This window comes from Synchiropus splendidus, chromosome 5, assembly GCF_027744825.2.
Source record: "Synchiropus splendidus isolate RoL2022-P1 chromosome 5, RoL_Sspl_1.0, whole genome shotgun sequence".
Lineage (NCBI taxonomy): Eukaryota > Metazoa > Chordata > Actinopteri > Syngnathiformes > Callionymidae > Synchiropus > Synchiropus splendidus.
In genome coordinates, this window is record NC_071338.1 from 15,955,178 (window position 1) to 15,976,942 (window position 21,765).

Here is a 21,765-nt window from a genome sequence, read left to right on the forward strand (position 1 = left end):
CATCAAAGCTCCAACGACTTAAACATGATGCCCCGTGCTTTGGGAACACGTCGGGACTCGCAGGAAAGTCCGGACCTGGACGCGGATTCCAGATGGACAGAAGCTCCGAGAGACTCGAGGCCCGGACCCCCTGCCGCAGTTTATGACCTCCGTTAGCTGTCAAAGCAAACTGGCTGGTCTTGGTAACGACGTGCTTCACTGTCAGCGCTTTCTCATGCACTTTCTCAACCCAGGTCTCCTGAACTTTCCCAGTGTTTTATAGAGGTTTTTAAGTTTTCACGTATCTTAACAAGTATCTTAAGTATTTAAACATTCAGTGATATGTGACCTGTAAGTCTCTATGAATGCACTTGAACTTACTGTGTGGTCACCTTTATATTGTCTTCTGAAGTCTAGTGTTTCTGCAAACCTTTCAGAAATGTCAGTTTAAAAAAGGCATCAGTTAAACTAATGAGAATGAATTCAAATGTTTCTTAATGTGAAACTGTCTATCGCCATAGCAGCTTAGTGACACCGTAAGTGGGCACACGAGGTGAGCGGCCATGTCAGAGGTGAGGTGGTCACTTCCACCAGCTGCTGCTAGCAGTCGGGCCGCTCCGGTGGAGGTGGATTCGACAGGTGGAGACTTGCTGATTGTAAGTTACTACTTCCTGTTCGGTGGTGGGGGTGAGCGACCTCTCACCAGCGTCACTAATCGGCCTCGTAGGAGCTGAGGAGAGGCACTGATTAGTTCGCCATCCTTCCTCTCACGATCCCAGATTATATTTGAGTCACAATTGACCATTGAGTCTTGTTAAAGACAGTCCAAGTTAATCCATGCTTTTATTAAAAGGACGGGAATGAATGGGCTCTTCAGACTTCAGGGCTTCAAGACCTCACTGTAATGAGCAGCGTGTGAATATGGCTGCATGATTTCAGGAGCAATAAAAATGATGAGTTTTGAGGGGGGAAAATTACTTGATGATAGTGAATCCTGAACCGCCAGGAAGATGGAATATCCCACTATATACCAATACATCACTCTGTCAAAAGTAGTTTGTAAACTGTTAGCGATAAAGACGTACTGTATAAGACTTGAATCTTGAGTGTGACACAAAGTTTGGGATGGAAGCAAAGTCACTCATCTGTGTATTATGTCACCAGGTGACGACCACAGTCAAATGCATAACCTATACAGATCCCCTGGATGAACCTATGCAGATTCCCTGGAGACACTTCTTCCTCATATCTCAAGCCGCAATGATGTCTGGGCATCATCACTGGTCACCACTGCAGCCTCACTGCGTTTCACAGTGTATTTTCTCCAGCGACTTCTACTGCATCTGCAGCTATTTCTGCACCTTTTGGTTTTCGCCAGACTCCCTCTACCCACTGTGACTGTGCAGCCATCATGTCCCCAGCCACGGCAAAGCACCAGTATGCGTTGCTGGTGGACTGCCACTGCTTCTGCGCATAACTTTCTGCCGCTCTGTGCAAACATCATACGAGTGTTAATGTCCTCTTCAGAATCTGAGTCTCCCCAGGTCTCTCTTATCTCCGAAATTACTACCATCCTTGTTTTCAATGTCAATTTTTATAGAAAATTTGACAGGACCATGCCCACATCTCAGCTCGGCTCGATGCTGTGTGTTGCCTGTCACAATTTTGCGACCTTGTCACTAAAGGGTTTTCAGTGGTTGGATGTCTGTTTTGGATAACCTCATTCTATCCAGTTCCTTCCACCAACCTTAAGAATATCTTAATGAAAATGTGTCAGGAAAAGTCCTCTGTGTCAAGAATTTTGACACACAGAGGATCCTCATCCTGTTGCCTCACTAACCAAAAATATTTGGCATGATCATCAAATAAAAGAAAATCTTTTTTTTATTGTTTTTTTTATGACACTATATATATATATATTAAATGAATTAATGATATATATATATATATATATATATATATATATATATATAGTCATATTTTTTCATATTAGTCATATTTATATCATTAATTCACAATATCCAATGTGGAAAAAAGTAGTCAAAAATAGTCGCTAATAAATGTGTTTTCTTTTTCAATTTTAAACATTAACTTTAAATTGCTCAACAATTATAAGGAAAATAACAAATGAGCCTATTAATTATTTAATATTAATATAGATAGAAACATATTTACTTCATAAAAATATGATTTGATGAAATGACGCTAAATAACTTAAAAAGGTCTTCATGTTGGATCAGAAGACTATATGACCTGCAGAGGTCATAGACTATAACTAAAGATGTCATGTTCATAATTAATAACATGAAGCCAGGATTTGTAACTCACACACTTCATGATCTTGTCATTCATCAGCTATAAAATGCAGGAAATTAATTTCTGTCTTGTCTCTTCGGCACGTGAAGGGTCAAATAAATTCAACTTTTTATCTGCTCCTGCTGTGACAGAACATCCAGGTCACTTCCTGTCAGGGGGACAAAAGTCTGGGGCTCCCTCGTGGTCTGGACTTGTCATCAGAAGCTTCAGAAATCAGGATGTTTTCTTAACTACTGCTCTTCCTCTGCGATGTAAGTCAGAACGTCACCAAGATTCAGTTCAAAGAGTCTGTGACAAAATGTGCTTCAGAGTGAAGTGGTAACAGCTCTGATCTGCTTTGTTGACTTGAATACAGCCATCTATAGTAATAATAATAATAATAATAATAATAATAATACACGCTTACATTTGTGTTGCTTGTTTGTTTGTTTTCATGATGTCAATTAAACTGTATCCTTTGTAAAGCCATGACAATATTGAAGGTGAAGAAGGTTGTTTTAAATATTAACCATGGTGGGGAGGTAATGAGGGGTTCAGTTGCATCTATCCTTTTCTCAGTTTGGAAACCCTCCAAACTGTTCAGAATAATAAATCAATTATGCATATGAAAATGAATCAGCTCTCTCTTACATCAGGGGTGTCCAACTCAGTCATGCAGACAGCCAAATCTAAACCCAAATTTCTGGACAAAATAAAAGTCATATTCTATCTAAACACCGAGTTAGAATCAAAATGCATCCACTTTTCTCTCTCATTCTCAACACAAGAAACATACATGAAGCACAATCATGCATCCACCTGTCCATTTGATCACTTTTTTTATTTCACTACCTATTTTATTTTTAAGTATACAGATTCAATGTTGATATTTTTGCTACACCACCTGTTGACAAGCAAATCTTAAAACACTAATATCCCAGAGATATCCATTGGACCCTGTGGGCCATGTAAAATATTGCTGTGGGCCAGCGTTGACATTGATACGTTTTTCACAGAAACAGTGTTCTGATCCTAGAAAGACAAAAACGTGACTGTGATGAACGGGTCATTCCTCTTTTGCTCTCATGCCCTCAAACCTACGTGGTGTTTTCTGTGTGGGATGTTATAATGTATCACTTATCAGGGACCAAAATAGCCACTCAGCTTGCCATCCTCACTTAGACATACATTAAGTTCAGTCAATATTATTAAGAGATATTTAAGGATAAATAACAATAAGTTAGCTGTAGTGCAGTGTTGGAAGCTGGTAGAAGTGATGCCCCAGTGATGAATCCTTTACCTAAGGCTGTCACCAGAGAAAGTGAGTCATGTTTGAGATCGCTGGGGAGATCTGGGGAGAAAACAATACACTGGAGAAGGCCTGACCAAACCACGGCTCGAGAGCCGCATGCAACTCTTTCCCCTGTTTCTTGCAGCTCTTCACCAAATGGGGCGCCGAACTGGCTGCGATTTTGGTCAAGTTGCTATTGAGATGGTCGTTTATACAGGAAATAAGTCGAAAAAGTAAAAGCTATTCCTGCGAAATGTGAAAATATAGTTCAAAGACTATGACTTGCGTTTAACTTTGAAACATAATCCCCCACTTCACTTTGTCGTTCCCTAAACTTCACGTCATTCTCTAAACTCAACATATGGCATGTGTTTCACCTATTATTCATTGTTGATCGTCCTGAAGTCTGTTTAATTCAGTGGACTGAAGATGACATGGCACATGGCACACACATTTCTATGTATGCCACTTGATATTTCGAGGAGGATCATGGTAAAATGTATGAATTTGAAAAATACATGCACAAGAGACATACGCCGGACGTGAACCAGCAACCTTGTGACACACACAGGGATGTGCTTTAACGCTATACTGCCACTAAGTCACATGACCAGCTGTTCAGGTGAGCCTTACAGTCTCACATATTCGTAGGATGTGGCTCTTTTCAGCGACACAGTCAGTGGCTCTTCTGACTGGTTGGCCACCCCTGCACTAGAATGTTTGTCTATCTACGGTAGTTTTACAAATCACACATCCAATGTGACACATTTTCCAGTGAACCAGTGAGAATGGAGCACATCTGCTGTTCCTCTCATCAAACGATTGGCTGTTTTCCACATGTTCTCGATCAAACATTTTTCAAAAAATGTGTTTGTCCGTCATAATTTGCTATCAGTAGGACAAACGGCGGTTCTCATCAGGACAGCGTTTCGACAAGTCGGATCCAGTCTGGTAAGGAAATAATGGAAACTCAAATGATGAGAAGTAAAATGTCGCATTTTTTCCCAGGGCAGCAATGAGGAAGTCAGCAGTCGGCCTCATTCAGGGGCCTGTGTGTTCTCTGGTGCTTGTGTTCCAAAACTCTGACTAGAGAAGGAAGGCTGAGGTTCTTGTGAGCACCGACATTGTCGCTTAATAAAATTATAGCAAGCACATAACGCTTGCTTGGGTGGGGGGTGGAGGGTGCAGCTGCTGTGGCAGGATTAGCCACAGAGACACAATCCTTCCACCCCTCCCCCCTTCATCAATACAGCTACTTCAAATGTTTCCCGTGACTCAGACAGAAGGTTTTGAATTTGTTGTTCCCCTCTCCTCTGCTACTGAGACCGGTCGGTTCAACAACCAAATCCAGTTTAACTCAACTCAAGCTGAGGTTCCTGGAGCTCATCTCACTGCGCCGAGCGGAGGGAGTAAAAACAAACCCTGACTTCATTTCAGACCTCCCACAGCATCACTGTAGCCATGAGAATGTCACACTTCTGCCATTCCAACACGTTCTCACGTCCACCGCTTCAAATACAGCTGCTTTGTGCAGAGTCCGGCCAGCCAGAGTGTGAAGCTGTAGATAGATCCCCCTCTTTTTACCCCTCTGTCAGTTTGCAACGGAGGCTGGCGCCGGGGTATTATGCATTTAGTCAGCAAGAGAGGTCCAGCATAACCTGGGCAGTGGAATGGGAAAAATCGGATCTCTTGATTCCATCAGACTTATTTCATGAACCCCCTTCAATGCCAGTGTTGTCTGGTGAAACCGCAGAGGGGCCAGCGGCCACATAATACCCAGGAGTCCCCCAGAAAAATGCTTTGTTGATCCGTAACTACTACTGTTGAAAGATGTTCATCTCAGTCGAGGATGATTCCATCGACATTAGAAAAGCCTCCTTTGTCGTCGCTGATGTTGTGACGGCGATCATCACATGATAGTAACAAGATAACTGCCAATGATTGCTGCCGTGCAGGTTTTTGCATGCGCTTCTTTGAGGTGAAGATGTGAAACAAGCGGAGTTTGGGTTTGTTGGACTGATGGTTTCATGAAACAACATCCTCTCGACTACAACTCGCCAGGGGGCGCTCTTAATTTAACTATAGCGTAAGGTTTCAATTGAAGTAGCGATACAAGTTTTTTCCAAGGCCAGTAGAGTACTTGCTCTTGAGTACCGATATCGATTATATGCACCATTACACATAAAGTTACCTTGAGTTTTTTCCCCATATATATATATATTGTTATTTGAACAACATTCCTCACTATGTTTCTCTTGTATGTGGGTGATGGTCACAAGTTTCACTATAGTACAAACACAAATTAAAACAAAAAAAGGTCATGAACTGGCATTCGAAAAACTGGGCTGCTGGAAAGTGGTATCAGTGGCCATTATATCAGTATCATTACCGATATCAGTATCAGTACCGATATCAGTATCAGTGCATCCCTAAATAAAAGAGTTGCTCAGTGCCAAAGATTAGCGGGAACAGAGAGCCATCTATTGGCCACACAAATGAGGACACTGTTTCATAAAACAACTTATATATATTACATATACATATATTTTATGAAGCAATACTCACTTTGAGACTTATTTTTGTTTTGTTTCAATGCAGTGTGAAAGCTGTGATACTCACATAGTTAAAGCTCAAGTTCATGCAGAGGTTTACTATAGTTCACACAACAATACAGCTGTAGTTCATCTTACTTTTCTTTTTTTTTTTTGCTAATTACCTCTCTTAAAAGAAGCTTGTGTGAGGGAGTTAAAGACAGCGTACAGTATATTAAATATGCAGCATTGTTTAAAGGCCAAAGCCTTTCACTCAGGAGACTCTGTGAATCCTGACATCAACAAAGCAGCATGCATGATGGTGAATCTCTTTGAATGGCAATAAAAGAAGGTTAAATGAGCAGAGTCACACTTGGAACACTCACAATGGCTGGGTAAATGCAGCCCAACAACACTACTGAGATGTAAGAGGCTCAAAGAAGAGACAGAGTATAAAGAGTTGCTTTTTGTTGAGTTGTCCTCTCATGTCGTACTTTTTACATAAATCATTGTCATTAACTTTCCCAGCAAACCAGGGTCATGGTGGTGCGGCATATGAACACGTTCACACTCCATGCCATGCACCGATCCTGTTTACAAACCTGCATTTTGGCAGGAATCCAGAAGTTCCCGAAGGAGCCCAGTAAGTGAGTGTAATGTAAACTGTATTCATCTTACAGATGGCTGAACGTCTGAACATTCAGTGGTGACCAACAGACACATAAACACCTTCAGAGTCAGCTCAAGCAACAAGACTCCAAGTGACCACATCTGAAATGAACACTCATAGACTATAATGACACTCACAAAGAGACTTGGCCACCTAACTTCTATTAAGAGCCAATACCTTAAAAGGCTTTATCTACAGCAGGCAATTCCAAAACTGTGGTGCAGACAGTAATTCAATTCAATTCAAGTATATATATATATATATATATATATATAAATATTCATATGTATTGTTTATTTATTATATTCCTATATATATTCATATAATATCATATATAACACACACACACAACAGAGCAAACCACCGACCAGTAAAAGGAAAAACAACTAAGAATATATGGTGAAGGTTTTTACGCGTATCTGAATGTATTCCTTTGACACAAGGCAAAGACACAAACGTTAGTCCAAGGAAAACATTTATTGGAAATATAAAACGTGAATTACAAATACTTCCAAATCTGCTTTTGGGTGTGTTACGCACATAAGGAAACCAACAGTTGCAGCACTTTGTTTTGGGGGGTAAAAGTCAATTAAAAATGTTTGTATTGCTTCGACTAATGCTTATTTCTTTTCTGAGTGCTTTATTAAATTGAAATAAATAAATAAAGTGCTCCACATAGAGTGGGATTATTAACATCTTGCTAGAGTTGAATATAGAAGAGAATTCCAGAATTCAAGAATATACAAGTCATTGTTTCCTTTCTACATTCAAAGCTGTAATTGTTTAGTCTCACTAGAAGCGTTAAAAATGTACTTATTTACAAAAGCTGACACAAGGCCATAAATATGATGAACTGACCGAACCATATTTTTATACTTCTAAACATGTTTTTATTATTATTATTTTAGTTTCTGCACAGGTGTAGGATCAGATCTTAAGGGAAAGGTTTAAATAAAATAAAAGGTTGTCATTTTATAAATACCGGAATGCAAACAAACTGCAAATATCTTTTGGGGGTTTTCTTTTCAAAGAAATATAAGGTTTTTATTGTGGCCACAATTAAAACAGCCATTGAATTTGGTCTGCCTTGATTTAACGACTGAAACATCGTTGACTTGGTAGAAAAGTCAAAGGTCAATGGTCACTCAGGCTAAGTTCAGTCCTGTGTTTTCACAGCTGCCCGCTGTCATTCACTTGGCAGCCAGTGGGGGCACCAGAGCAACTGGTATCACCTCATTAATGTGTTTTCATCTCCAAAATATCCTGAAACAAAATGGCTGAGGTATTTTGTTTTGATATCAGCAGGTTCAGCAGACCCCAGAACTGTGGCACAGGACTAGGACCACTGGCAGGAGCAGTCTGTGGGCTCTTGGATGGAGTAGCTGACCCAGGTGGCGTTGCCGCTGCAGTAGAGTTGCACCGAGCGCCTCTGCAGTCCCGTCTCCCTGCAGCACTTGCAGAAGCGAGCATACGTGTTGATGTTGTAGTTGTAGATGCTGGCGGATGGACACTTCCCGTCACATGACACAATGTTAACCTGAAGAAAAACATTACAAAATACAGGTGGAGTTTACAGTATATGACAGCAGCCGATCTCCACACTCAACACAGTCCATCCGCAGACACCAACTTGTCTATAGTGGTGTTGTCTCTTCCTTGATGTGGTCGAAAACATGTACACACAGAAAACACATACCGGTCTGTTACTGCGACAGTCGTTTTTCCTGATAGTCATCCTCACTGTCACTTTCTGACACGACTTCCCGTCTTCTTTGCCTGTTTCATGTGTCAACAAACCAGAGAGAGTCAGTGGAAGCCCAGCAAAGATCCATCAATCTCAGTGGTGGACAGAAGACGCAGTTTAGAGTGTGATCATGCAGAAATAATATTTAAAAAATATTTGATCAACTGTACATCACTTCTTTTTTAAGTGTTAAAACAATATAATGATCTATAATAAGAATGTAGTGTAATCACTGGGAAGTGGACATGTTGTTAACTGAATGAATGAGAATGATTTGTTTCTAGGTGAGAATGAGTTACAAGATTATTTAAGTGTTGAAAAACGTTTGTAACTATTGTTTTATTGATTGAATTGAAAAACACACATAGATGACGTGTGAGGCATTTGCAATTTCACAAACCAAAAATGATGAAAACACTTTTGACTTTAAAGGTCCCGTGTTATGCTCATTTCGGGGTCTCTTTATAACATTGAACTGTAGTCTTTGCACAGTAGTTTCTTTTATAAATTACAAGGGAAATGTTTTGTTTCTCAGTGCGCCTTTGTCTGCTCTGTTTTCCACTCACTGATCACGCCCACTTTTTTGTGACTGGTAAAAGGCAGCATGTGTGGAGACGGGAAATATGAAGCAGTGAGCCATATCAAATGCAATAATGTGAAATGTATAAATTCCCCTATATTAAGAATAATTAGATACCATTTTTAGCATTTACAATATCATTGATAGCAATGACCACAGTGGGACAGCAGGTGGCAATAGTGTTCCGGAACTTGTTCGCACAACACACACAGCAGCAGTGAAGAAGCTGCAACTTTCCCCACACAGTGACGTATTCTTCAGAACTCCACCAAAATTATATTCATCCATTTTTAGTTATAGTAGATGATCACAAAAGGCGCAACAGGTGCAACCCAAATTACATTTGAATAGATCCACTTTACATTGAAGGTCAGATCTTCAGAGTGGAACGGTGTGTGGGCAAAATTCACATGACTCCGGCTGTTTACAGAAATCAGTATCCAACTCTAAAATACATGGGCTGTTTTATACAATCATTCTCATGCGGCTAAAGCAGCATAATTTGGGACCTTTAAACGTTATACAGGAAAACCTGTGTTTGACAGTAAAATTTGAATTATAATGACAGAAAAATAAAGATTGCTGATACCTCTACAATTGTGACACCACACTGCTGTCAAGACTCATGCTCATTTGTTGGTGGTCATGTGACCTCAAACACCCAAATGCCTCACACAGCAGCTGAAAGTCTTTGGTGCAGCTCCCCCTGCAGGTAGAGGAATGCCATACCCGCAGGATGGGAGTACAGAGACATTCCAGCTGCTTTAAAAAAAGGCCCGACACCAGCCCACATCTAAACACACATGCAGACATCTAAGCCCGACTACTGGGCCGCTACCAACAGCACATTGTTGGCAATCAACAATGCACTGCCCAGACAGTGCTAAATGGGGAAGAGTTCTCTGGACCACAGGGATGGGGCAACATTACTGAGGCGGTCCTCTTAAGTGTGCGATGATATTGGGTCTATATTAAGGTTTACTTCGGCACCGTAACTGGTGTGTTTTTTAACCGTGTCGTGCAGAGAGAACAACAGTTAAGAGGACAGGGGGGAGAGCAGCTGACTTTGGGGTGGTTTCCTGTGTGTTTGAGCATCTGTAATATGGAGGGAGTACATTGTTGAATATCAACAATAGCACTGACAATCCTTGTTTTGGTACCTCTTTCACAGTTTGTGTTAACTGTGGGAGTCAAAGGGCTAACAGGGAAAGGGAACAGAGGCAATCCAGTACCTGGTGGGATTGGTACACGATGAAGAGGTGCAGCACATCAAACCACAAAGCCACTTACAGATGCTTTTCAGTGAGCGCTGGTACTGTTCTTTACTAAAATGTAAAGTTCTAAAATGCACGTTGAGGCAAGTCTGAGTAGTTAGCAGACAAACATAGCGGAAGAGTCTGTATTCACATGGCTAACTGAAGGGCAAACATGTTGTGGACATGTTGATGAGTCGCTCTTCAGCCTACGGGGCTACGCTAGCTAAGACTGTAGCATTCAGATCAGATACTCACATGTCCTGCAACATCCGTCCAGGTAACTCACAACTGTTCCACCAATCTGTGCGTAAACAAGGAACAGCTTTAAACCAAACAGCTTCAGAGGACTATATCGCTGAGAGGCCCAGAGGCAAAGCAACATGGCGGACCTTCGTGCACTCCGTCTCATTGAAGGGAGGGCAGCTGAAGGAGTAGGACACCAGCGTGGGTCCAGACAGAGTATCGGAGCATTCGAACTTCATGCAGTTGGACACCCAAGATTTTCCAGGCTGAAGGCAGTTTGATTTTAATTAATGGTTTAATACACATTACTAAATGTAGCACAATGATAGATAGCTTACTTGTACCAGAAAATCATTTACCTTATAGAGAGCAGTTGTTCCGTTCTCATGCTCATAGAAGCACGAGATGTTCTTGCAAACCCCGCAGCATGTGGACAGATCTTTGGGAGGGATGTAGATCTGATTCTGAAACAGACAGTTTGTGTTTTACTTTCTAAAGTGGTTGACAGTATTTTGGTCTGGGATTCAAACCTTCAACGTTTACCTCCAGCTGGCACAGAATAGCATCACTATACGCTTACTTACTAGATTATCAAAGTAATATTTTCATTTCTGTCACTGTTTCTCATTGAGCCGGTGTGTGAAGTGCATTACTGGCTGGCAGCGAGCAGAACAGTTGGTGCTGCTGGTGCGCAGCAGGTGGAAGCCTGTGGACGGGTCCAGGCTGCGGCTGCACTGTCTGGTGTGGCACAAGCCATCGGCCTCATGCTCCACCAGAGTCTGACCCGGACGTAGAACTCCGCGCTCACCAAAGACACACACCGCCTCCCTCACTGAGAACACAAAGAGATATGTTCCTTCGTCTAAAGTTCTCCACAAGATTTGTTCTTTCAATCCATCCAGCTGTCACTCACCACACTTGTATCTTTTGCAAGCGCACTGGTTCTGAGGGTCGGACAAAAAGGCTCGGTCCAGCTGCGCAGCCTCTCCCTACACACCACATGTAAGACACAATAAGATTCAAACCCCATCTGGAAAACCATGTAATTACTCACTAAATATATGAAAAAAGTCAATCATACCAAGTCACATTTGGGAGCAGCAATTTTGTCGCAGGAGCATTCTGAAAAGTTATAAAATGATTTGTAAACATCACATGAAAAAGATAAAAACCATACTAACAAGGGAGAAAAAAGTGAATTATGATGAATTTAGGATATGAAGTTTCCTTGAAGAGGCAAAGTGGATGAAGAAAATTGGCATTTGAATTTTACCACGTGATATCATGGCCTGGATTTTGCCACAGCGTGATATTTAGTCTAAATAAAATAATTTCACTGCAAACCAAAGTGAGAGAGTTCTCATTGCCTCATAGTTTACTTACATATCACAACATCGTTTTTTTTAGGTCACATTTATCACAGAATTAAAATGTGAAAGGCTTACTTCAAACGTTTTAGCTCAAACTTTTGCAGTTTGTGCCTTTTATTGACACAACCTAACTCTGACTTTTTAATCTTTTATCTTTTCAGTTTCACATCCATGTGTCCGTACACATTAGTATACTTTTTATCAACTCCTGATACTAAACAACACCAGACACTTAATTAATTTGAATGCACGTTATGAAAGTAAGAATATCTTTTGAGTGGTACCACATGTTTGTTCGGGGCAGCAACGTCCTGGTCGTGACGCAGAGACCACCGACATGCCGAGGGGACAAGTGAGTTGAGGACACCTGTAGGGCTCGCACACTGCGGCACAAATACAAACATATTTGTAAAAACCAACGCAAAAGCATTAACAAGTGTGTTGGACTGCACGACTGACCACACTGGTAACTGGGACAGCAGCGGTCAGTTGCATTGCTCTCCACTGTCAGAACCTCTCCGTCCTGGCAGAGAGGAGGGGGTGACTCCAGACAAGAGGAACACACTGCAGGAAAAAGACATTTAACTTACACCAGTTGAATCACAAAAAGTGTGAGAATTAAGTGAGTCGGTGTGAAAACGTACTGCAGATGTGAGCGATGCAGCAGCTGCCTTCAGCCTTGGTGGCGATCAGTGTCTGGTCAGCCCGACACGTAGGAACAGCAGACTCACAGAGCTCTGGGTCACACTCTGAAGCCCACAGACAGGAGCGGTCAGAAACCATAAAATTGTGTCCAGTGTTTCATGATGCACATGTTGAGAAAAAATGTTGAAACCCATATTTTAAATCCAACAAACGGAAGTATGATGGAACAGATGGAATAGTTTCATTGGAGATGTTTGTTTAGAAAGTGTGTACTGCGTCAGGCTGTCTGTAAGGAAAAGAACTTAAAAGTGGAAGAAGAGAGTTCAATAATATTTTTAATAAATGTTGACAGTGGGACAACAAATAGACGATTAAAGTTTGGTGGTGTTCCAAGCTCACATAGATCCACAAGCTGCATGAAAGAAGAATCACTGGACCCACCGCAAGTTAAGTTTCTTCTTTGTTTGCTTTCTGTTGCTCAAGCAAGTCACAGATCACCACTGCCACCTGCTGTCCAAATAAACTGTGCTTAACTGCTCAATGAAGTAACAACAACTCACCACAGACAAAGTCTGGACAGCAAGACTCCTGTCTGTAGTAGGACACCAGCTTCTCTCCATAACTGCAGTCAGGAGGGACGAGGTCACACAGGGTCTGATTACACACTGAAGACAGGAAAGGTGCCATTATGCACCACAACTTTGTGTGAAACATCACAACAAGATGATGAACTCACCACAAACTTTCTTGGGACAGCAGCTCGTGTCATCCGCCAGGCTGACAACTGTCTCTCCGCCTCGGTGGCACACGGGCACCACCAGATCGGAGCAGTTGTACTCCACCGGGACCACCGTGTCATTGTCACAGCGGTACATGCAGCAGGCATCGTTGGAGGCTTTCCAGACATCGCCGTGTGCATGAGGAACGCCAGCGCTGTCGGTACAAGCTGCAGACGTGCAAAACACACAACTGCTGCTGAAGGTGCCAAGGAGAACTCTTAAATACTTGTTTTATTATGAAGGATGGATCTATTCGGAACATGTTTGGACTCCAGAATGAGTAGCTCATTCCCACATTCAGTGTGTGACTTTTTCAACCTACTGCACTTACCGCACTTGTCCAGGGGAATGCAGAGTGCGGAGTAGGGCCGATGCAGGAGCGTTCCCTCCGGACACACGCAGCCCTCGGTCAGACCTGAGCACTGTTCCGGGTCTGAGTCGAATTCATGGTTGGGACAGGACTGAGAGGTGCAGCCCGGCAAACAAGCCTGGTACCTTAAAGTGTTGGGGCATGAGAAGGCTGCAGGAAAGGGGAAATTATGTTGTTGAACTTCACGTAACCAATCAAACTGCATTTCTGGCACATAATTCATTTGGATTGTCATTAGTTTGTTGGATTCCCAAACAGAAGATCCAACACATTTGGTAGTCATGCTAATTGAAACCTTCAAGTGCTATGCTAAGCTAAGCTAAGCTAAACTAAGCCAAGCTAAGCTAAGATAAGATAAGGTAAGATAAGATAAGAGAGACTTGATTGATCTCACAAAGGAGAACTTTGCTGTTACAGGAGCAGAAAACAAATAAGTAATGGTTAGTGCAAACATGTAGTCATCATAACGTATTTACAAATATACAATATCGTGCCGCAATGTGGGGTGAGGTGTTAAGTACATTACACAATATCAAGGTGTATATATGATGATATATATACACATTCCCAAAACATAAACTTACGACAGAAATCCGGACGCCTCCACTCAACGCAGATGTTAAACTTGTGGCACAGGGCCACGTAGGCAGCTAAAGCAACACACTGGTTGTTGACGTACTCGTCATCTCGCACCCAGATCTCACAGAATGTACTTGGTGGAACCTGCAAGAAATAAAATAGCAACAGTCTGGTCCCTGTAAGCACATAGCTTGAGCTTGTATTTCTCAGAAGTAAGTTGGACTTGGGGGCTTTCTACAGTCATGGATGAAGGGATGAGCTCCCAGCTGAGCCTGAAGTGATGCGCCTTTGAAGTCTGAGGCCAACTGTGTTGACATCCCAGCTCACAGCTCAGGAATGACTCATGCTCTGTGGAACTACTTTGGGTTTGGGTTTTAGATGAGGGAATAATAGTTTGATACTAGTTTTTTCATTCTATTAGTGTGACAAAAGCGTAGCCAGTCAGAAGGCCCATTATTACTCATTACTATCCTCTTAATTTTGGATACTACTGTATGAAAGAAGATCAAAATAATGCTTCCAAGTACAACTTTAAAGAACAAAAAAAAACTGGGGACTTTTTAAAGTAAAATTGGTATTGGATACCACATATTGTTCGATCTTTTTCAACAAAACAGCAGAATTGCATTTAAAAACAAGGTTGGATCAACGTACATAAGTGTGACATGGAGAAAAGGTCGGGTTTTCCAACATGGCTAGGCAGCCGGAGCAGTCGCTGATAGAGCAGTTTAACTCCCGACGGCGGCTGTGGCTGATGTAGCTGGTTGTGTTTGGAACCTGCCAACTGTCAATAAACCCAGATGGGTCCTCACTCCTGCCAACCACAGAGCCATCAGCTAGAGTCAAGTCATTGGTGGAGTCTCCATCACAGAAACCTGAAGGGAGGAACAACAAGTTTAAATAAGAAAACATCTTTTTCTAAATATAAACAGACACTGAAACATATTCATACCACAGAGGCCTCTGGTGGGCAGCTTGTTCCTGGAATTGTCACTTCCAATCACCATCATGCCGGTGGTGTGATACCATTGCAAGCTGATGCCTGCTGGGCTGCGGATCAGGTACATGTTTCCTGTGTCGTAGATCTCAAAGCCAAACTTCTTGAATCTAGGCTTGGCGTAGCGTGAGTTGACATAGAGCTGCAGGGATACATTAAAAAGTGTTCAGGGTGTACGAACAATATAACTCAAAAACAACTTACCCTTCTCTGCAACCTGTCGATGAGGATCTGGTTGGATTTGTGTGTGATGTTCAGGGCCACAAGACACAAACTGGTGAAGTTCAAGAGCAGCTAATGGGACAAAACAAGAGAACCGGTTAGTGTCTGAATTGACAACGTTGATGGGAATAGTTACACGCCCTAGACTCACTGGAGCTTCAGAGTCAGCCGGACACTCCTGGACTGAGATACTGATGGTCTCATTAAAAAGTTGGGTCACTATGTAGGAGGCTGCCTTGTAGATGGCAACACTGTTCCCATCAAAAGTGATGACGTTTAAGTCCGGAAACACAGAGCAGCGACCTTCAAAACACAGAATTGGAGAGAGAATATTTAATTCTGGTGGAGACCCATGAAGTTTTTTTCTTTTGGTTTAGACTTTTCTGAGATTCTTACATGGACAGTCCCACTTTGGACAGCACTTGTCCCCATTGACCAGCACGGCAAACCCGAGCAGACCACAGTTTGGGGGCTGAGAGGTGAACGGGCAGCTTTGGGATTTGTTGAACAGAACCAGCTGGTTGTTGACGCAGATGTACTTAGTGCACTCGTCAACAATCTCTGCATATGGAGCCTGATAGAAGACAGAAATAAAATTTCAAAAAGTTAACAAATTAGTCTCTAAAGCTAAAATGACGACAAAGATTAAAATGAGCTTACAACACATGTTCTTGTTGGAGATACAGCCACTGTAGCAGAGCTAGTTGTATTAAGAGTTGGTGGAGGAGTTGTGACTGTTCTTTGGCTTGTGTGGTCCAGTCTGTCTCCAGTGACCTTGAGGGTGGTGGCTGCCTGGACTGTTGAAGGTTCTGCCTTTTGGGTGGTATCATGCAGGTCAGGTGGAAGTGCTGCCGCGTGTGGTGTTGATGTTGCAGTGTCTCTCTCTTTACTTGTCAAAGCCAAGCGAGTTGTCGTGGGCAAACGTGGTTCAGCAGTGGCTGTAGCTGCATGCACAGACTCAGGGGATGTTGAAGGGGTCACTGTGGCCTTGTCTGAAGGCGTAGCTTTGTGTACAGTCGTGACTGCTGTGGTGCTGCTTGTAGATGGCAAAGTTGTTGGTGAAGATGTTGTTGATTTGGTTGTTAGCCTTGGTCTCATAGTTGACCTCTCTGTTACTCTGGCTGTGACAGGTGACCGCTGTGTCGTCCTGGCTGTGGTTACCTGTGACACCGTGCTTGAAGGTGGGGCAGATGTAGATCTTTCAGCTATGGAGACCAGCCGTGTGGTGACTCTCTCTGGGGTAGTAGTTGTACTTGTTGAAGATGTAGAGTGGAGCTGGGACGAGTATGGAGGTTGTCTAGTTGTTTCCAACTCTGCAATATCAATTGCTGGAGATGACTCTTCAGTTATTGGCAGCTTTGAGACTGGAGCTACAGTGGTGGACATTATAGCAGGGGATGCTGTTGTTGGTGTAGTAGTGAGAGGAGTATCCAGTGCATCAAGAGGTGGAGCCTTTGGTGTGGACAGAGTTGTGGAAGTCGGTACAAATTCAGATACCTTGTGAGGTGTTGTTGATTTTTCAGTGCTAGAGTGAAGCCAGACTGGGGTTGCTACACTGGCAAGCGTCTCTGTTGTTGAAGGAATTTGAGGGAGTTCAGTGGTTTTGCTGGAGCTGGCCTCACTTGTACCATACGCTGAGGTATGTTCTGGTCTGGTGATAACAGAGGAGCTCAAGGCCTGTGTAGAAGAAATGGTTTGATGTGGTGGACGGACAGGCTCAGACATCTGCTCTGTGGACACCTGGTGGACAGTGTGCTTGTCTGTTGGAGACTGCGGGATTAGTGTGATGTCAGGTTTAGTTGTCAGTGGTGTTGTAGTTGATGGAAGAGACATTGACACAATAGGGGCCTCTGTAACAGCTGGAAGTTCAGACGTCAACGTAGGTCTTTCTGCAACAGGAGAGGGGCTCTCAGAGGTACTTGTTGTGGAGCCAAGGGGAACTGAAGCACTCAGCTCTGCATGTTGCGTTGTGGTTGTAGTGACGGTGGGTATTTTGGAAATGATGGATTCTGAAACTTTCTCTGTAGTGGTTTGCCAATCTAACTCAGATGCATCAGGAGGTTGGGTTGTTGTGGACTCTTCGTGGGCTGGAGATAAAGTTGCTGACCTTACAGTAGCTGTGGCTGTAGTTTTTGTTTCAGGCATAGTAGAGTGTGGCACAGTCTCTCTGGAGGTCATGGACATTTGAGACAGGGTAGTCGCCGAGGTCATGTGCTTTGCAGTTTCAGTGGATATGACAGCACCTGTAGTCTTTGACGAAATGACAGTGGTTGTGTGAACAGGAAATGAAATCTGGACAGAGTGTGTGCTAGGTCGTTCAGGAAGCATTAGTGTTGTCGGAGATGGTTTCTGCTCTGTTGCAGGTGTGGCGCTGGCATCCATGTGCTGAGTGATACCTTCTCTGGGTAAGGCAGTCCTCTCTATATCTGTGGAAGACGCTGAGATGAGCGGGGGAGCTGGATTAGACATGGTTGCAATGGGAGTCTCCACGAGTGATTTCGCCTCTGTTGTCTCCCCAGCTGGGTGTGTCAGTTGACTGTGTGTTGTAGGTCCAGCTGTGATGGTGGCTGGAGCAGAGGTGGCTGTTGTTTGCCGTGTTGAGCTTAAAGTCTGCTGACTTGTGCCTGTCGTCGTGAGGAATGGTCTCAGGGAGTCACTCGCTTTAGCAGAGGAAGCGAGCCAGAACAGAGACGAGAAAGGAAACTGGGTGCTGCTTAGCCTGGTGAAACTGGAGTGGAATGGACTTGTAGCACTCATGGTGCTACTGGTCCAAGTGGTAGATTTTGGTAGAGTGGGTGGAAGGTCGGTAACTTTGACAGTTGATGCCTGCTCCACAACATGGGAGCTGAGGGTAGGGGCCACCCGAGAAGGTGGGGCAGCTGTTTTTTCTGGGAATTCAGGAGGAGAAATGCTACCTAGAGTGGGTAAATGAGAATCATCTTTAGGTTTAAATGATTGTGTGTGTGGTCTTGCAGTATCAGTTTCAACAAGTTTAGGTGTCGAAACTGAAGTTGAACCAAAAGTGGAGACAGTGGTGGACTGCAGATGAGTGGTAAAGGCAATTGTACTGGTGGTGGAGGCCGTTGTGGTAGCAGCAGAGGTCGGCTTAACACTGGATGGTGTAATGGGCGTCACAGTTACTGGGACTTTAATACCTGAAGGAAATTATTGCAGAGTTAGAAAGAATGAAAACTAAAATTCAACTTTAACACTTAGTACTCTCATCAGGTTTTAAGAACCAAAACAACACAAGCACATTTGATTTTGACCAATTCTTTGATAGCACAAGGAAAAGTTTGAGAACAATATGGTCCTTGATTTTTAAGTGGCTGATAATACATACTTGTGGGGTCACAAATGAAACAAGCAACTAAAGAAGTGGCAAGCACTGAGCAAAAACACTCACAGTCTTCCACATAAACGCAACGACGGGTGACCTCGTCCAAGACCATATGAGGAGGACAGACAGGGAGACAGCCTTCCACTCTGCAAATAGGAATGTTAGATGGGGAGTATATTGTAAAATACTTCTGAAAAATCAACACAAAGTTGGTTAAAGGGCTGAATGTTAAAAGGCCTCACTGTGGAATTTTGGTACATGCTTCTGCAAATGGGTCGCTGCAGGTTTTGAAACAAGGACTGACACAGGAGTCATATCGCCACTGACACCGAGGACCTGGTGCTGAATCTGGACCAGGACCTGAACAGACAAAAGAATTTCAAACTATTTTTTCATGTTGTATACAGTTTAATCTGCCATTATACTCTATATTACCACTTACACCACAATTCTGATAATGTCATGGAAGAACTTTAGATTTATTGTGTCCCTCATTAAACATGGTCAGTTTCATAAAAAGCAATGGATGTTAATTCTGTCCTGAGATTGTTGACCATCTTCAGTGTCCAGCTTGAATGAGGACAATGTTTTGTCGCTGTCAGCAGGAAACTGAATCTGCTCCACACTGCCTCACTCACTTTCCTTGTCCACTCAAACAAATGCTCCTGTATTTTTAGCTCTTGACCAAGTAAGAAGACAGTCATGAGTTCAAACCCAAATAAGGTGTGTAGCATTCCTGAAGCTGCATTATACGGTTTACATTTATAACTGGGGGGTGGCATGAAGTGGCATCATTTACCAACACTTGGACCAACTCGTGACTTAGTGCAACCTACCTGTCAGCCTGAACAGAATAGCTTTCCGGAAGCTGTCAGTGTGTCTGTATTTAAGCATTTGAGGGCGGGCCAGTGCGACATGCAGGAAGAAGCCGGGCTTAGCTTGCGATTCCAGCGAGTCATAGCCCGACACCCAGGTGTCCCGGTGGAGCACAAAAGTGGCTGCATCCCAAAATGCGTCATTCTCTTTCCACTTGGTCAACTTCAGCTGACCACTGGGCGTTGCAATGAGAAAGAAGTTGGGTCTGTCTGCAGCTTCAAACGAAACCCGTGACGTATCTGTGAAGCAAACACAGCAGGCAATCATTCCATACCAACTAGACTGGTTCAGAGATCAGGCTCAGATGGTTTGGAGGCATCGAGGAGAGACAGCGGACATGTTGGGCGAAGACTGTTGGTGAGGGAAATACCACGTGGAAGGAGAAGAAGATTACAACCAATGAGGTAGTAAATGGTAACAAGGACAGTTGTAAGTAGGAAGACCATGCAGGACGAATGAAGGTGGAGGACTCACCATGGGGTCTGGCTTTACTGAGGCCAGGAGTCATCATATACTGTGTGAGACTGGCAGCAATGACCTTGGTGGTGTTTCGCCGCTGTACAAACACAGACCCATTTGAGGCACTCGCTGCCAGTAGCCTGGTGCGGTCCTTGAAGGTGACCAACTGGAAGGGCCCTTTACCAAGAACTGCAAATGGAATGATATTCATTTGAATATTTATATTTGGGGTGAAACAAATAGATGTCTGCATGTTGCAGTTTAATGTAGATGAAGAAAATATACCTTTGTTGTAGAACTCACAGTCATAAGCTGCAGAGAAAACAGACGCAGTGAAAAGTAAGATCAACAACGGTAAGCTTCATTGAGGGTAACAAGAGAAAAATATACATCCATTTTATTATCCACCCAGAGGAGACAGCTTTTGCATCCACAGATTCTAATGAAAAAAGACCATTCCTCCCTGCCAGATTGAGTGAACCCTTCTGTTTTCAGCCTTGACTATACATATATGTATATATATCCAGGCTATTCACAAATGAGAACCGCTTTTGTGGATGGCACTATCTTGTTTTCCAACTTCGATAACTGGAAATTGCTGAACTTGGATACAACTGGAACACTGCACATCCCATCTTTGTGGCTCAGTGGCTGTTTCGTGTTATTCAGATGCATGAATATAAACATTTAACACATGCCCACCCGATATATACAGTGTTAATTCTTCTGTTGAATTCGACTTACGACAGAGCGATGGCGAGCGCCAGTCAACAGCAACACCCTGGTGGCAGCAGCGTTGGGCGTACGCTGCCACGCTGGTGCAAAAACATTCACAGTCACCTCCTCTGATGCACGCACACGTGTCTGCCAGGCAGTTCATGTAGAACCATGTGACATCCACCTGAGCAGATAAGACAGTATTTCAGCCTTGACTGGTGGTTGCCTGGAACAATAGTTGTGGTAAAACTCCTCACCATTGGGTGGCAGGCTTGGAAGACTTCACTCAGCAGCACGGCACACTGTCGCTTTGCAAAAGGTTCCCGCAGAGGACTCAGGCTGCAGGGGTGTCTGATGTCAGGACTGTTCGCACACTGGGAAAACACATGCAGTTCATTTTAAAATGTTAGTCTGTTGCAGTGTCACTGAAGTCCAAAGTGTCCAGAAAAACAAGTTGTTTAGTTATCAGGTTCTGGGACATGAAAATAACAGATGATACATTTATTAACTACTGTGCCGCATGACTCACTTCCCCTGTCGTCCAGCTGTTTCCAAATTCCTGTGGAGTTGTGGCGTCGATGTTATCAGGTGTCCGCATCTCATTCACAGTCTTCAGGTCAAAGTTTCCACACAAGCCGTTCAATTTACCCTGATTAAGGAAGATTAAGTGTTAGTTTATCCAAATTCAGCATCCTTAGCACAGTTCATTTTCCTCCTCTAGCCTTCTTCTTTTTTTCTCACCATATGAATTCAATGTCCATCCAAATCTTGAAAGAACCATTTTTTAAAACTATCATCTATTACAATGTAATAACTAATGTA

The 21,765-nt window shown here is 43.1% G+C and overlaps 1 protein-coding gene across 1 annotated transcript in view; it reads right to left on the bottom strand.

Moving 5' to 3' along the window:
* Positions 1-7,237: 7,237 nt before the first annotated feature.
* otog (otogelin) overlaps positions 7,238-21,765 on the bottom strand; it is a 33,327-nt gene continuing 18,799 nt past the window's right edge. Inside the window, 29 exon segments of the mRNA XM_053866207.1 lie at positions 7,238-8,303; positions 8,463-8,542; positions 10,602-10,647; positions 10,736-10,855; positions 10,949-11,053; positions 11,243-11,421; positions 11,503-11,578; positions 11,671-11,711; positions 12,244-12,342; positions 12,419-12,523; positions 12,604-12,708; positions 13,165-13,269; positions 13,341-13,550; positions 13,715-13,903; positions 14,338-14,476; positions 14,987-15,207; positions 15,285-15,471; positions 15,534-15,623; positions 15,703-15,854; positions 15,948-16,125; positions 16,212-18,706; positions 18,958-19,037; positions 19,134-19,251; positions 19,728-20,006; positions 20,242-20,415; positions 20,512-20,538; positions 20,971-21,127; positions 21,201-21,317; positions 21,473-21,592. Coding sequence (XP_053722182.1) covers positions 8,103-8,303; positions 8,463-8,542; positions 10,602-10,647; positions 10,736-10,855; positions 10,949-11,053; positions 11,243-11,421; positions 11,503-11,578; positions 11,671-11,711; positions 12,244-12,342; positions 12,419-12,523; positions 12,604-12,708; positions 13,165-13,269; positions 13,341-13,550; positions 13,715-13,903; positions 14,338-14,476; positions 14,987-15,207; positions 15,285-15,471; positions 15,534-15,623; positions 15,703-15,854; positions 15,948-16,125; positions 16,212-18,706; positions 18,958-19,037; positions 19,134-19,251; positions 19,728-20,006; positions 20,242-20,415; positions 20,512-20,538; positions 20,971-21,127; positions 21,201-21,317; positions 21,473-21,592 — 6,195 coding nt within the window. The 3' untranslated portion in view covers positions 7,238-8,102.